Source organism: Rhinopithecus bieti, unplaced genomic scaffold, assembly GCF_001698545.2.
Source record: "Rhinopithecus bieti isolate Rb0 unplaced genomic scaffold, ASM169854v2 scaffold_12783, whole genome shotgun sequence".
NCBI lineage: Eukaryota > Metazoa > Chordata > Mammalia > Primates > Cercopithecidae > Rhinopithecus > Rhinopithecus bieti.
This window is the reverse complement of record NW_016807262.1, coordinates 61,905-78,381: the sequence shown is the minus strand read 5'-3', so window position 1 is coordinate 78,381 and position 16,477 is coordinate 61,905. Positions and strand designations below refer to the sequence as shown.

At 44.7% G+C, this 16,477-nt stretch overlaps 1 protein-coding gene across 3 annotated transcripts in view; it reads left to right on the top strand.

Annotated features, from left to right (window-relative positions):
- LOC108535098 (low affinity sodium-glucose cotransporter) overlaps positions 1-16,477 on the top strand; it is a 52,955-nt gene that overhangs the window by 9,601 nt on the left and 26,877 nt on the right. For 2 of the 3 annotated variants that reach the window (XM_017880813.1, XM_017880812.1), the window contains exons 2-5: positions 4,344-4,415; positions 6,697-6,801; positions 10,342-10,401; positions 11,641-11,745. In XM_017880813.1, coding sequence (XP_017736302.1) covers positions 4,347-4,415; positions 6,697-6,801; positions 10,342-10,401; positions 11,641-11,745 — 339 coding nt within the window. In that variant the 5' untranslated portion in view covers positions 4,344-4,346. Of the gene's footprint in view, positions 1-3,520; positions 3,671-4,343; positions 4,416-6,696; positions 6,802-10,341; positions 10,402-11,640; positions 11,746-16,477 lie in introns of those variants that run through there. The other variant, XM_017880816.1, reaches the window with a different exon arrangement.

Below are 16,477 nucleotides of genomic sequence, written 5' to 3'. Positions count from 1 at the left end.
GAATATTCCATTGATGCATATACCACAGTCTTTATCCATGCATCCACTGATGGACATTAGGTTGATTCTGTAGCTTTTGTGAATAGTACTTAAGAACATGGGTATCCAGATACATCTTTTTGAGATGCCGATTTCAATTTTTTTTGGATACATGCCCTGAAATGGATTGCTAGATCACTTGATAGTTCTATTTTTAACTTTTTGAGGAAACTTCCTACTGTTTTCCATAGGAGCTGCACCATTTTACATCCTCAGTGTACAAGGGTTCCAGTTTCTCCACATCCTTGATTCTTGTTGTCTTTTTTTCTTTTTTCTTTTTTTTTTTTTTATAATTAACAGCTATCCTGACAGGTGTGAGGTGATACTTCATACTGGTTTTGATTTGTATTTTCCCAATGATTAGTGATGTTGAACAATTTTTTATATACCTCTTGGCCATTGGTATGTGTTTTTTGAGAAATGTCTATTTCATTCTTTAGCCCGTTTTAATTGGCTTATTCGTTTTTTTGTTTTTGCCATTGAGTTGTGGGGGATTCTTTTATATTTTGGAATCAACCATACTTCCTCTATTCAACTTAGTATTGGAAGTCCCAGCCAGAATAAGCGGGTAAGAAATAGAAATAATTAAAAGGCATTGTAGTTGGAAAAGAAGTAAAATCATCTCTATTCACAAATGACATGAGATCAGGAGTTCAGGACCAGCCTGGCCAACATGACACAACCCCGTCTCCACTAAAAATACAAAAATTAGCTGGAAATGGTGGCGCATGCCTGTAATACCAGCAACTCGGGAGGCTGAGGCAGGAGAAGAATCGTTTGAACCTACGAGGTGGGGGTTGCAGTCAGCGGAGATTGTACCACCACCCTCCAGCCTGGGCAACAGAGCAAGACTCTGTCTCACAAATAAAATGAATACATAAAACCTTAGCTGGGCACGGTGGCTCATGCCTGTAATCCCAGCACTTTGGGAGGCCGAGGCAAGAGAATCACTTGAGGTCAGGAGTTCGAGACCAGCCTCGTCAATATGATGAAACCCCGTTTCTACTGAAAATACAAAAAATAGCCAGGCATGGTGGTGTGTTCCTGTAATCCCAGCTACTCAGGAGGCTGAGGCAGGAGATTTGCTTGAACCCAGGAGATGCAGGTTGCAGTGAGCCAAGATTGTGTGTGCCATTGCCCTCCAGCCTGGGCAACAAGAGCGAAACTCCATCTCAAAAAAAAAAGAAGAAAAAGAAAACTTTACTGGGTGCAGTGGCTCATGCCTGTAATCCCAGTACTCTGAGAGGCTGAGGCAATAGGATTACTTGAGCCCAGGTGTTCAGGACCAACGTGGACAACAAGGTAAAAGACCCCCACCTCTAAAAAAATAAATAAATAAAGTTAGCCAGGCATGGGTGGCATGTGCCTGTGGTCCCAGCTACGGGGGAGGCTGAGATGGGAGGATCACTTGAGCCCAGGAGGTTGAGGCTGCAGTGAGCCATGCTTACCTCACTGCGCTCCAACCTGGGTGACAAAATGAGAACCTGTCTCTGAGAAATAAAAAGGAAATTTTACAATTCAACAACAACAAAAACACAACATAAGGCTATTCTGGGTACACTGCCTATGAGTTGGTCCTGCTCCACAAGAAGTGGTATAAAAAAGAATACAACATAATTTTTCAATGGGCCAAGAAGTCGAATATATAGCCCTCCAAGAAGATGCACAAATGGCTATAAGCACATGAAAAATCATGAACATTACTAGCGATTGTGTTAGTGTAAATCAAAACTATATTGTGATACCCACTAGCATGTCTATAATTAAAAGATAAATGACAAGTATTGAGGATATGGAGAAATTAACTCTCCTATGTACTGTGGGAAGAATGTAAAATGGTGCAGCTGCTATGAACAACAGTTTGGCAGTTCTACAAAAAGTTAAACACAGAATTGTCACATGCAATTCCACTTCTACATATATACTCAAAAGAATTGAAAGTAGGGATTCCAACAGATCCTTGCACACCAATGTTTACAGCAGCATTACTTATAATAGCCAAGTATAGAAAGAACCTAACTGCCCATCAACAGTTAAATGGATAAACAAAATGTGGCCTATGCATGTATTGGAATATTATTCAGCCTTAAAAAGAAAGGAAATTCTGATACGTGCTACAATATGGACGAATCTTGAAAATGTTATTACTAAGTGAAATAAACCAAAGAGGAAAATATTGTATGATTTCATTTGTATGAGGTACCTAGAATAGGCAAATTTATATAGTAAGAAAGAATAACAGAGGTTACCAGGGCATGGAGAGAGGGAGAGACGGGAAGTTAGTTTTTAGTGGGTACATACTTCTGTTTGGAGATGATGAAAAAGTTCTGGAAATGGATAGTGGTAATGGTTGCACAACACTGTAAATGTACTTAATGCCGATGAATTGTATACTTAAAAGGGACTAAAATGGTAAATTTTATGCTATGTATATTTTGCCACAATAAAAAAATGAACTATTAAAGAAGAATTTCTGGGCTTTCCAGTTTTTTTTTTGTTTTTTGTTTTGTTTTGTTTTGTTTTTTTTGAGACAGGATCTTGCTCGGTTGCCCAGGCTGGAGTGCAGTGGCATGATCATGGCTCACTATAGCTTTGACCTCCCAATCACAGGTGATCCTCCCTCTTCGGCCTCCCAAGTAGCTGGGACCACAGGCATGCATCACCACACTCAGCTAATTTTTGTAGAGACAAAGACTCCCTATGTTGCCCAAGCTGGTCTCGAACTCCTGGTCTCAAGTGATGCTCTCTCCTTGACCTACCAAAGTGCTGGGATTACAGGTGTCAGCCACCACGTAGGCTTTACTTCTAACTTCTTCTTAGCTGTGGTCCAGGGGTCTTGTTTCCTGAGTCCTCGTGATCCCCATCACATGCTTCCAGGTTGATTCACTTCTTGTACAACCCTCTGACCCAGTGCTCTCCACAGCTCTGCGCAGCCTCAACTCTCCACATATGGTGCCTGAAGAGCCACTTCCTTTCCTATACAGGCCACCAATGTCTTTGTGGCATATGAAACTCACTTCAGAGAAATGTGGGACTTTGGAATCCATGAAAGGCATAATTCACTTCACTGTCAAGGGATATAGCTCATTGGTCAGAAATTGTAGCTGTTCTCTGAGGAACCATTGCATTCGGTCTCTCCTGGCTGATTTCTGGTTCCTTCTCCCCTCCTTGTCTGTCTTCATTTCTCTCAAATCCCCCCTCCACCTGGTCAGATCTCCTTAAAGACCCTGTCTTTGCACTCAAGAGAATGCCCCATGCTCCACCTCAGATTCTCCCCTCATTTCTGGCCCTGTATCCCTCATTCTCACACTCTACCTAGGCTAGCACTCACTGGTGGAGGGCTGGGGTGCCATAGCTTTGGAGGAGAGGTTTAAAGGTCTCCATATCCAGGAGCTGGCTCTGATATCTCGCCCCACCTGCCTGAGGCTGATCATTAACCCAGAACTTATATAAAGATGGTTCATGCTGTGGAATGAATATAGCACTGCCTGCAGCCATGGCCAGTACGGTTAGCCCCAGCACCATGATTGAGACCCCAGAGCCACCTCCATTGTCTGATCGCATCCAAAATGCTGCTGACATCTCAATCATTGTCATCTATTTTCTGGTGGTGATGGCTGTTGGGCTGTGGGTAGGTGGAATCCCAGTGGCACAAGGGTGGGCACAAGGTTTAGGAGGGGGCATCTTAAGGGGGGGGAGGGGTGTGGTCATGACAAAGCTTTTCACAAATGTGTTAGTATCAGAATCGTTTTCTTGTGTGTTGCATAAATAATGCTTACAATGAGCTAATGTGTTCTCCTAACAACCCCATCGTGTGCACAGAGGCAGCACCGGGACCTTCAGATTTACTTTGCATCCCCAACACCTGGCGTAATGGATAAAGATGGTATTTTTATTATTGCATTTCTTTCACTTTCTTTTGTTGTTTGCTCACTTTCTGATTGAGTGAGTTGGACTCTTCATTTACGTTGACTTTTTTTCTTTTTGATAAGTTTGAGACTGCAAATTTTCCTGCAAGCATGGCTCACTGATACCTCACATGGTTTTCATAAGTGAGAATAATCACAGCAGTTAAGACAGAAGTTGAGGATTATGATTTTTTTTTAAGTTCTTCCGGCTCTGGGTTTTATGAAGTGATTGTTTTGAAGTCCTTTAAAACTTGATGCTGCAGAACACTTTCCAGCAAAATGTTTCTCTCTGTAGGAGTGCTGAAGTAACCCCTGTCAGCACCCTGGCCAGAGCCTCTGGGGTATCTGGGTGCACTTGCTGTGACTTGACCCTCATCTCTCTTCCCTTCCACTCAGGCGATGCTGAGGACCAACCGAGGTACTATAGGAGGCTTCTTCCTCGCTGGTCGTGATGTGGCCTGGTGGCCGGTAAGTTTTCTGGACCGGTAAGTGGACCAAAGTTTTCTGGAGATAAGTTTTCTGAGTGTGTGCTTAAAAGTGAATGTAGGCCGGGCGCAGTGGCTCACGCCTGTAATCCCAGCACTTGGGGAGGCCAAGGCTGGCAAATCATCTGAAGTCAGGAGTTTGAGACCAGCCTGACCAACATGGTGAAACCATCTCTACTAAAAATACAAAAATTAGCCGGGCGTGGTGGTGCATGTCTGCAATCCCAGCTACTCAGGAGGCTGAGGCAGGAGAATCACTTGAACCTGGGAGGCAGAGGTTACAGTGAGCCTAGATCATGCCACTGCACTCCAGCCTGGGCAACAAGAGTGAAACTCCATTTCAAAGAAAAAACACAGTGAATGTAGAAAACATTGGGAATGTTGATCAGTTCTGATGTACATTGGTTGCCTAGTCGCTGAGGCTGCTTTCCTAAATCCCTGACCTCATGGCTCCTCTCTGTAATTCCAGGACATGACAGTATGTCACCTATTATGACAGCAGGTTCAGTCTGGCACTGAAGGGCCCCAGTTCAGCCCCACCTCATATTCTTTTCTTCTGCTCTTTATCAAGAGTTTTCTCCTGGCTTATGAGCTCTGCACATTCCTGCTTTGTTGCCAGTCCTGAGCTGATGCTGGCCCTCTTCTTAGGATTGGCCCTCCCTTGTCTGCTGTCCTCCTTCAATCCCTCACCTCAGCCCTTCCTCATCTGAGGAGCCGCCCGGCTCTCCCCATGGGTCCTTATGTCCCGTGCAGTTATTTATTGTGTTCCCTGTGATGGTGCTAATGCTGGTGCCTCCTGATTCGTGCCCAGTGGGTGTTCTTGTGGGGTTTTGATGTGCGGCCCCCTCAGCCAGGGTCCCACTGCAACAGAGGCTGCACCTTCCCCTCTGCACCTGGAGAGTACCAGCCCACCATCACATTATACGGTGGGTGCTTAGCAAATGCTTCCTTCACAGGTCTGACTCATTTTCTAAATGATATGAGGAGAAGTGGAGATGGGCAACTGTCCTGGCTGGGGTGATGGAAGCAGAACAACTGGAAGTTTGAAATAAATTTTATTTGGGGCATCCAATCAGACATCGCATTTTTAGGACTGTTTAGTGAAACACGCAAGGAGGCTCAAGCGATCTTGAAACCAAAAAGCAGCTCAATTCCATCCTCTGACCCCATGTAGCTGAGTAGAAAAAGTGATTTTACAGAGGCCTTAAAAAGTGGGAAGAGCCACACCCCAATTCTCTTCTGCCAGGACTGGTGCTCATCCACGCCCACTCAAGAGACCTCTCTTGATCTTTGGGTCTTTAGAACAGCAGGCACTGTGATGGCGAGGGGATGAATGAGAATGAAAAAAGGGTCCCGTGGCTGGGAGGGTGGAGAGAAATTCCCTCCCAGCCAGCTTGGGGTCTTTGCGTATGATTAAAGGGACAAGAGATGATGGGAGATCTGGCAGTGCTTGGCCAAGGACAGGCTCAACTCAGCATTTTAGTAGATTGACCAATGCTCTCCCAAGACGGGCCAACAAGCTTTTCTGTAAAAGGCCAGATTGTAAATATTTTAGGGTTTTCTAGCCATATCGTCTATTGCAGACACAGAACCCTGCTATTGTAGCACAAAAAGCAGCCCAAGTCCGTATGGAAAACCAATGAGCGTAGTTGTGTTCCAGACAATGAAATTTGAATCATATAATTTCACATTTTTACAATTTCACATTTCACAAAATATTATGCTTATTTAGATTGTTAACTATTATTTAACAATGCAAAAATGTAAAAACACATTCTTGGCTCATGGGCCATTCAGAAATTGACCATGGGCTGGATTAGCCCAGGGGGGCCGTTGTTTGCTTGACTCCTGCTCTGAGGAGTAGTGACTGAAACATCTCAGCATCTATTTTCTTTCTTTTTTTTTTTTTTTGAGACAGAGTCTCGCTCTGTCGCCCAGGCTGGAGTGGAATGACTGGATCTCGGCTCACTGCAAGCTCCGCCTCCCGGGTTCACGCCATTCTCCCGCCTCAGCCTCCTGAGTAGCTGGGACTAGAGGCGCCCGCCACCACGCCCGGCTAATTTTTTGTATTTTAGTAGAGATGGGGTTTCACCATGTTAGCCAGGATGGTCTCGATCTCCTGACCTTGTGATCCGCCCGTCTCGGCCTCCCAAAGTGCTTGGATTACAGGCTTGAGCCACCGCGCCCGGCTATCAGTATCTATTTTCAAGAAGTCTGATTTGGATCTTTTAACCCCAACCCTGGTCTGTTCTCTTGCATTCCAGATGGGCGCCTCTCTCTTTGCCAGTAACATCGGCAGCAACCACTATGTGGGGCTGGCTGGTACAGGAGCAGCTTCAGGAGTCGCCACTGTCACATTTGAATGGACTGTAAGTGACATCATAGGGTTTTTCCTTTAAATCAAAACCATATCCAGTGTCTTAGGATGTTTTATGCTGCTATGACAGAATATCACAGGCTGGGTAATTTATAAAGAACAGAAATGTGTCTCTCACACCTCTGAAAGCTGGGAAGTGCAAGAGCTGAGGGACCCACATGTGGCAAGGGCTTCTTACTTCGTCATCCCACGGTGGAAGGTGGAAGGTGGAAGGGCAGTAGGGGCACAAGAGAGAGGGAGAGAGGGATGGAGGATGAGAGAGAAAGAAAGAGAGAGGAGAAGGGGAGGGGAGGGGAGGGGAAAGGAGAGGAGAGGGTGAAACTCATTTTTTAAACTCAGGAACCCACTCCTACTATAACCAACCTACTATCTTGATAATGGTGAACATCTATTTATGAGAGAAGAGCTCTCGTGACCTAATAACCACTTAATGGTCCAACCTCTCAATACTGTTGCATTGGGGGTTAAGTTTCCGACACATGAACTTGGTGGTACACGAAGTTGAAACCATAGCATCCAGGCATATTAATGAAAGTCATATCCCAGGTTTTTCTGGGTGTCTGTATAGAATGTTCGCCTTTTTGGTTTGATTTTTTTTTTTTTCGCTTATTTGTTTGTTGTTGTTTTCTTTGTCAATTTTAAGTTCTGGGATACGTGTGCAGAACCTGCAGGTTTGTTACATAGGTATACATGTGCCATGGTGGTTTGCCGCACCTATGAACCCATCATCTAGGTTTTAAGCCCTGCATGCATTAGGTATTTGTCCTAATGCTCTCCCTCCCCTTGCTCCCCACCCCCTGACAGGCCCCAGTGTCTGATGTTCCCCTCCCTGTGTCCGTGTGTTCTCATTGTTCAACTCCTACTCATGAATGAGAACATGTGGTGTTTGATTTCCTGTTCCTGGGTTAGTTTGCTGAGAATGATGGCTTCCAGCTTCATCCATGTCCCTGCAAAGGACATGAACTCATCCTTTCTTATGGCTGCGTAGTATTCTGTGGTATATATGTGCCACATTTTCTTTATCCAGTCTATCATTGTTGAGCATTTGGGTTGATTCCAAGTATTTGCTATTATTATTATTTTTATTTTTTAAATTTTTTTATTTTTGAGACGGAGTCTTGCTCTGTCACCCAGGCTGGAGTGCAGTGGCGCGATCTCCACTCACTGCAAGCTCTGCCTCTTCCTGCCTCAGCCTCCCGAGTAGCTGGGACTACAGGCGCCCGCCACCATGCCTGGTTAATTTTTTGTGTATTTTTAGTAGAGACGGGGTTTCACCGTGTTAGCCAGGATGGTCTCAATCTCCTGACCTCGTGATCCACCCGTCTCGGCCTCCCAAAGTGCTAGGATTACAGGCTTGAGCCACCGCGNGCAGTGGCGCGCTCTTGGCTCACTGCAAGCTCCACGTCCCGGGTTCACGCCATTCTCCTGCCTCAGCCTCCCGAGTAGCTAGGACTACAGGTGCCCGCCACCACGCCTAGCTAATTTTTTGTATTTTTAGTAGAGACGGGGTTTCACCGTGTTAGCCAGGATGGTCTCAATCTCCTGACCTCGTGATCCGCCTGCCTCGGCCTCCCAAAGTGCTGGGATTACAGGCTTGAGCCACCGCGCCTGGCCAGTATTTGCTATTATAAATAGTGCTGCAGTAAACATGCATGTGCATGTGCATGTGCATGTGTGTTTATAGTAGAATGATTTATAATCCTTTGGGTACATACCCAGTAATGAGATTGATGGGTCAAATGGTATTTCTGATTCTAAATCCTTGAGGAAAATCGCCACACTGTCTTCCACAATGGTTGAACTAATTTACACTCCCGCAGCCTTGCTCTGTAACCCAAGTTGGAGTGCAGTGGCAGGATCATGGCTCACTGACCTCCTGGGCTCAAGCCATCCTCCCACCACAGCCTCCCATGTAGCTGGGACCACAGGTGTGCACCACCCTGCCCAGCTAGGTTTTTGGTTTTTTGTAGATACGGGGGTCTCCCTATGTTGCCCAGGCTGGTCTCTTAACTCCTGAGCTCTGTGATCCTCTCACCTCAGCCTCCCAAAATGCTAGGATTACAGGTGTGAGCCACTGCACCCAGCCTCCACCTCTTATTTGGCCTTCAGCACTTCTGTGGCCCCATTCTGCCTAGCCCATTCCATGCACATTATTGCTCACCTCTAAGATTTTTCTCAAGCAGTTATTCCCACCAGGAATGTCATTTCTGTATGCCTCGATCTCTATGTTCACTTGATCATTTTAGCTCTCCTTTTCATCTCTCCTACCTGAGTTCCCACTATGTGTCCAGCCCATTCTCTAGCACCGGGGTATCCAATCTTTTGACTGCCCTAGACCACACTGGAAGAAGAAGAATTGTCTTGAACCACACATAAAATACACTAACACTAACGATAGCTGATGAGCTAAAAAAAAAAAAAATCACCAAAAAACCTTATTATTTTTAAAGAAAGTTTACAAGTTTGTGTTGGGCCACATTCAAAGCCAGCTTGAGCCACAGGTTGGACAAGTTTGTCTAGCACATGGCTGGACATGTGATGGATATGCTACCAGTAGCTCTTGAGCTGCCTGAGTTTTTCTGTTCGTCTGTCTTACTCTTCCTGGTGTTTTCATTTACATGCATGTGCATATTAGGTAGAAGACGATGCCTGTGTAAAGAAAAGTTGTATCATAGTGGAAGTTTAAACAGACCATCCCTGGCTGAACTCAGAAAGTGACCTTGAGTGATCACACATGCCTGTACCCCTCCCCTGTTGAAGATTTTGCCCCTACATGTACTTCAGTAGTATCCAGGAGTCCAGGATGGACCCAACCTCCAGATATGCCCTTGCCTGGAGCTTTGTTTTAATAGTGCCATGGACACCAGAATTAAGCCAGTCTCCAGAGGCATGACCAGAATGACCTATGGACCAAGTGGGTGTGACGAGCCAGCTGCAGAGAACTCAGCTGCTCCCCCTGTCGCTGTGACCTTGGGCCCCCTTAATCTCTGTAAGGTGTAAGGCTCAAGTTCCCCCTCTGTAAGATAAGAATAACTGTGCTTCTCATATCTGCCTCACTTAGGCTGAGAGCAGCGTAAGTGATATATGTGAAGACTCTGTAAAAGTTGCATATTAATGCTAGATTGCATTACTATCATCATTGTATGTGGGAAGACTTAGGGAGCACTGGTGATATTCTTCTATCTCCAGGTTCCTTTCTCATTGCTTTGTCACTCCATTTATCATTTATGCAACTCAAGAAAAATTCCCTTTGGCCAAGATTGTATGATCTTCCAGGGGTTCCACTGGGATCAGAACCCTTATCTTCTTTCCCTTTTTCACCACAACTTAATCCCCAGAAAATTGTGGCCCCTGAGTAATAGAAACAGAAAAAAAGGAACTCACAATTATATCGGGATTGTAATTGTTTGAATGGGACAGGATTAAGCCAACTTTTTTTTTTAAATATCCAGACTCAGAGGTCATATAAGGAGAAGGTCCACAAGCCAAGCCTCTTTAACGTCTCACTGTCTCTTATTTTGGTTCCTTGTAGTCCTCAGTAATGTTGCCGATTCTTGGGTGGATCTTTGTCCCCATCTACATCAAGTCGGGGGTGAGTATCTGTTACCAAAATGCCAGAGTTCAGTCCTAGGCACTGCTGCTCACTGCACAGAAGACCACTCACTGAGACAATGAGTATTGCCAGGAAAAAAGGCTTTATTTGGGTGCTGCAGCCAGGAAGATGGGAGCTCAGTCTCAAATCCATCTTCCTGATGGACCAAAATTAGGGATTTATATTACAGGGAAGATATGTAACCATGTATAGGAAAACATGGAATTAAGGGTGGGGATAAGGAAGAGAAGTCAGTCAACAGGAAGCAGGTGGTGGGTTAGACAATTATAACGGGGGAGGAGTCTGGCTTCTCACTGTCCAGGTGTGGTGATCTAGTGAGTTTCAGCTCTTTGACCCTATCTGGGAGAACTGATGGTTGATTTCCTGAGAGAGGAACTCAGATAAGACAAAGATAACTTTCTCAATTTGTAACAGTGGGAGGATCAGTTTCTATGCTTATTCAGATAAACCACAGACATCAGTTCTGTGGGACAACTGGGCCAGTTCCATATCCTTAGTGTTTGGGTAAATCTGTCAGACATTCATTTATTTACTTATTTTTTCTCTTCAATCATGAAACATGGGTTCCTGCCCTTCACCTGGCCTATTGCTAGAAATATACAGAGAGACAAAAAATCAGATTTCTTGACTAGAGAGGTTTCTGGTATAGAATGTGGCTGCAGCCAGTGGGGAAATCTGTGGTGCCCCTGCATAATGACCCTGGAGCAGAGATGACAGGTTTGATGGCAGAGTAAAGGTGAAGGCAGTGGAGGGGGAAGCATTATGATCAGCTCTAAGACTTGAAGCTCGAGGGTCGGAGTACACGAGGCCACCATTAATGGAGCCAAGGATTCCGGATCAGAGGCAGATGATGGATGACAAGAATGATGATTTCACTTTTCAACAGGATGAGTGTTTGGTGCATTCAGGACACTAAGGTGGAGATGCCCAGCCGGCAGTGGGAAAGTGAGGTCTGCAGATGGGTCAGGAGAGAGACTTTTGCTGGAGTTATCCATGGGAGTGTCCATCTCTTCAGAAGCATGGTTTGAGCACCCACCCTCTGCCAGGCACAATCATTGTGCCTGGCATCAGGGATGCCTCTATGAATAAGAAGCCATGGTCCCATCACCAGGAAGGGGCCATACACAGCACTTTCACTCATAGGTGCTTAGGAAATGCTGAGTAATCTGAACGCACAGGGCACTAAGGGTAAGTCCCTGTCAATGTCTGTCTCTGCAGGTGATGACGATGCCGGAATATCTCAAGAAGCGGTTTGGTGGGGAGCGACTCCAGGTCTACCTCTCCATCCTCTCCCTCTTCGTCTGTGTGGTTTTGTTAATTTCTGTGAGTTCAGAGCCTCCTGGCATTTTAACTTCAAGAGGTTGTCAGATGGGGCCAGAGTGCTAATATCAGCGAGCTGGATGTGTAGACTGTCAACAGCCTTTAAAGGGTCAAGGTTATGGATGTCTTAAATTCGCAGGGGTGTCTCTTCAAAGTCTTAATGAGAAAAAAGGGAGCTTCCAAGATCCTGTGTTCACAGAGTGGTAGACTTTTAAGTCGTGAGAGGCTCTAGGGTATAAATCTCCCCTCTTATCAAGGATATGAAAAAATGGATGTAAAGAAAGAATAAAACGTCTCATTCAAGAACTTGTGTATATCTGGGGAGGCTGGCAGTGGAGGCTGGCAGTGGAGGCTGGCAGTGGAGGCTGGCAGTGGTATAAATGCCAAACACAGCTCTTTAGTAGTAAAGAGAAGGACTTGGTCTCCTGCCTTTTCCATTGCGAGATAACCTTTATATTCTTTTCTCAGACCATGTCCAGATTTATATTTTCATTTTCAGTTTGATTATCTGACACATGAACCACAAGGAAAGTACTTTGTATTATTATACTGATTTTTCTTAAGTTCACTCTATCTAAGACCACCATGGTAAGACATATGTCACAAATAAGTGTTAAAAAATTTTAAAGTACATTTTAAGTACTTTTTTAATAAAGTCACATTTTTGGGGGGCCTGGTGCAGTGGCGCACACTTGTAATCCCAGGACTTTGGGAGGCTGAGGCAGGTGGATCACTTGAGGTCAGGAGTTTGAGACCAGCCTGGCCAACATGGTGAAACCCTGTCTCTACTAAAAATACAAAAATTAGCCAGACATGGTGATGCGCACCAGTAATCCCAGCTACTTGGGAGGCTTAGGCAGAATAACTTGAACCTGGGAGGCGGAGGTTGCATTGAGCCAAGATCACACCACTGCACTCCAGTCTCGGAGACAGAGCGAGACTCCATCTCAAAAATAAATAAATAAACAAACGTTACATTTTGGGGAGATAATCAGTGAGGAAAGAAGGAATCTGAAGATTCAGCAGCAGGTGTAAAAAACAAAGAGTAACTTATTTGCTCCTCATGTATCAGTGACTAACAAAATAATCTCAAGTTCACAGTCTAGGCAGGTGTCTGAGAGTTCATGAGAGAAAAGGCTGACCTTTCCTATTGCTTCTCTGTTGTGCTGAGTCATTGTTGGAAGTGAACTAGATGCTTAGATTAGATGGCATGAGCCTTCCCAATGCAATGTGAGCATTGCCCAGCACTGACTGCATATTATTGAGCTGTGAGTGAGTGTAGCAAAGATTCTTGAGCAATGGGAGTTTACCATATGGCTAAGGAGATAAGAATTCTGCACATGAAATAATTAGTCTCGTATAACAGTACATGCAAACGTACTAAAATACATGCTGAACTAGAGTGCACGGACACATACAGAAAATGTGCTGTGCACACCCAGAGAAGAGGATACTCCCTGATGGATGGCATTGGGGGTCGTACTCTTGGAGAGGGCACTTAAGTATTCCCCAGGATGGGAAGGTTAGGTGAGGCAGAGGGAAGCAGAGTAGCTCACAGGTGTCAGGGGCTTAGAGTTCACACATTTATTAAATCGTTGGACTTGCTAATCTCCCAGTTCTCCTCTGGTGCTGAAATCTACAGCTTTATGGTTCTAAAGCAGACCAGGGGCAGTGGCTCACACCTGTAATCCCAACACTGTGGGAGGCCGAGGTAGGCAGATCATGAGGTCAAGAGATGGAGACCATCCTGGCCAATGTGGTGAAACCTCATCTCTACTAAAAATACAGAAATTAGCTGGGCATGGTGGAATGCACCTGTAGTCCTGGCTACTCAGGAGGCTGAGGCAGGAGAAATGCTTGAACCCGGGAGGCGGAGGTTGCAGTGAACCAAGATCACACCACTGCACTCCGGCCTGGCGACAAGAGCGAGACTCCGTCTCAAAAAAGTAAATCGATAATTTTTTTTTTTAAAAAAGAACATGAGCAGGCATGAAGACAGAGAACAGAGGACAATGCACAGTGAAAGGGGCCCCCGAAGGATGCAACCTCCCAGGCTGGAGGGTTGCTGGTGGATGGGGAGGGACAGAATGTTGGTGATCTGAGTGTGGGTGCAGGGAAGCCATGTATAGGTCCGTGGCTGTGCAGAGTCCATGGTTGGCTGGAAAGACACCTTAGCAGGAGTCCATTCTTGCCTGCAAGTTTATGTCTTAAGTGACATTAATAATGATTAACCTTAGACATGACCTTTTGTGTACTCTTACACTGTGATAACGGATTGTGTCCTAGTTACTTATTAAACAGATCGTTATGAGACATTAGGACAGTACAGTTTTCATAACTCTCCTCTGCCCAGGTTGGAAAAGATCATCTTGTTCACTGGTTCTCAAACTGTAATAACATTTGTATTGAGATTTGATACAAACTATTATCTAATCTACAGTCTTTATTCAGATATTGACTATTGTTTTAATACAGTCCTTTATAGCAAAAGAAAATTCTGATCCTTGCAATTCCTCTTTATTATGAGAAATATTTTACAGTCATTGTTAGTGTAACTAATGCCACTGAATTATATACTTAAATGGTTAAAATGGTAAATTTTATGTCATACATGTTTTACCACAATTAAAAAAAAGTCATTGGTGGCTGAGCCCAGTGACTTCTGCCTGTAATCCCAGCACTTCGGGAGACTAAGGCAGGAGGATCACTGGAGGCCAGGGGTTCCAGAGCTGCCTGGGCTAAATAGTGAGACCTTTGTCTCTAAAAAAAAAAAAAAAAGGATTATTTAGCCAGGTGTGGTGGCACACATTTATTGTCCCAGCTACTTTGGCTGAGGCAGAAGGAGCACTTGAACCCAGGAGCTAAGTTATAGTGAGCTAAGATCATGCCACTGCACCCCAGCCTGAGTGACCTGGAGTAGTCCCTATTTCTTTAGAAAAAAAATCATTGATAATGTGTTGACTACTTATATATAATTTCAAAACCATGGATTTAATTCCTTAATAGTGCTATATAATAGAAATAAAGGTCAAGGAATCCATAATAAGATAGTGTGTTTTAATATGAAAATGATTAAGTAGAACTACACATCAAGTCAAAATGCTGTGGTGTAATACTCACCCCTCTGTGGATGAGGATAAAGCAGTATGAGTGAAGACAGCTATAAATGCAGGCAGAGGCAGATATGCATGTGTGGCACCTCCACAAGTAACACTCTTTCTGAAATGCTGAACATTTTTTTAAAAGTGAAATGTTCCCTCAATATTAGTTGGTATTCCTGGAAAACCCCACTGTGCATTAGAGTTACAGAAAGTACTTTGTATTTGTACAACTGAGTTGGGATCTAGGCTCAGAAAATCAAGAACAGGTTTTTGGTCAACATCAATATCGGGTGGGATGATAAAATGTCAGATTTTATTTCAAATCTTAGAGAAAAATACAACCGTCTCCTGCTACACTTGTTTCCAGTCCCAAGTTCTGCAAAGAAACAGAGGCAGAGTCTCACTATGTCCTCCAGGCTGGAGTGCCGTGGCGCAGTCTTGGCTCACTCGGCTCACTGCAACCTGTGCCTCTCAGGTTCAAGCGATTCTTCTGCCTCAGCCACCCTAGTAGCCAGGCACGCACCAACACGCTTGGTTAATTTTTTTTGTATTTTTAGTAGAGATGGGGTTTCACCATGTTGGCCAGGTTGGTCTCGAACTCCTGATCTCAAATGATCCACGCTGCTCAGCCTCCTAAAGTGTCTCTCATATGTTTTTAACTATTTGAGATTGTTATATACATCATTGCCCTTTAACCCCAAAAAGTTCAATGTAAATTTCCCCCCAGATTTAACACTCATTGATGATTCTACCTGATCCAGTGATTTTTACCTGATCCAGTCTTTACTGTGGCAGTTGTAAAATGATGGTTTTTTTGTTTGTTTGTTTGTTTGTTTGTTTGCTTGAGACGGAGTCTCGCTCTGTCGCCCAGACTGGAATGCAGTGGTGCGATCTCGGCTCACAGAAACCTCCGCCTCCTGGGTTCAAGCAATTCTCCTCCCTCAGTGGCGTAGCTGGGACTACAGGCCCGTGCCACCATGCCCAGCTAATTTTTATATTTTTAGTAGAGACAGGGTTTCTCCATGTTGGCCAGGCTGGTCTTGAACTCCTGACCTCAGGTGATCTGCCCACCTCGGCCTCCCAAAGTGCTGGGATTACAGCTGTGAGTCACCGCACCTGGTCCATCACTAATTAAATGATGACACTACAGTAATAGCAATTTCCTCAGAGGATTATTGTGAGGATTAAATGAATTCATATAGTTCCCTAACCTCTGAACCTTGGTGTGCCCAGGGCCACAATCCTTAATCCCTTCTCTGCCTACACTCACTTTCTTGGCTTTAAATGCCATTTAGGGCCAGGCATGGTAGCTCGCACCTGTAATCCCAGCACTTTGGAAGGCCGAGGCAGGTGGATCACAAGGTCAGGAGTTTAAGACCAGCCTGGCCAAGATGACGAAACCCCATCTCTACTAAAAATACAAAAATTAGCTGGGTGTGGTGGCAGATACCTGTAATCCCAGCTACTTGGGAGGCTGAGGCAGAGAATTGCTTGAACACGGGAGGCGGAGGTTGCAGTGAGCCGAGACTGCACTACTGCACTCCAGTCTAGGCAACAGAGCGAGACTCCATCTCAAAAATACAATACAATACAATACAATACAATACAATACAATACAATACAATACAATACAA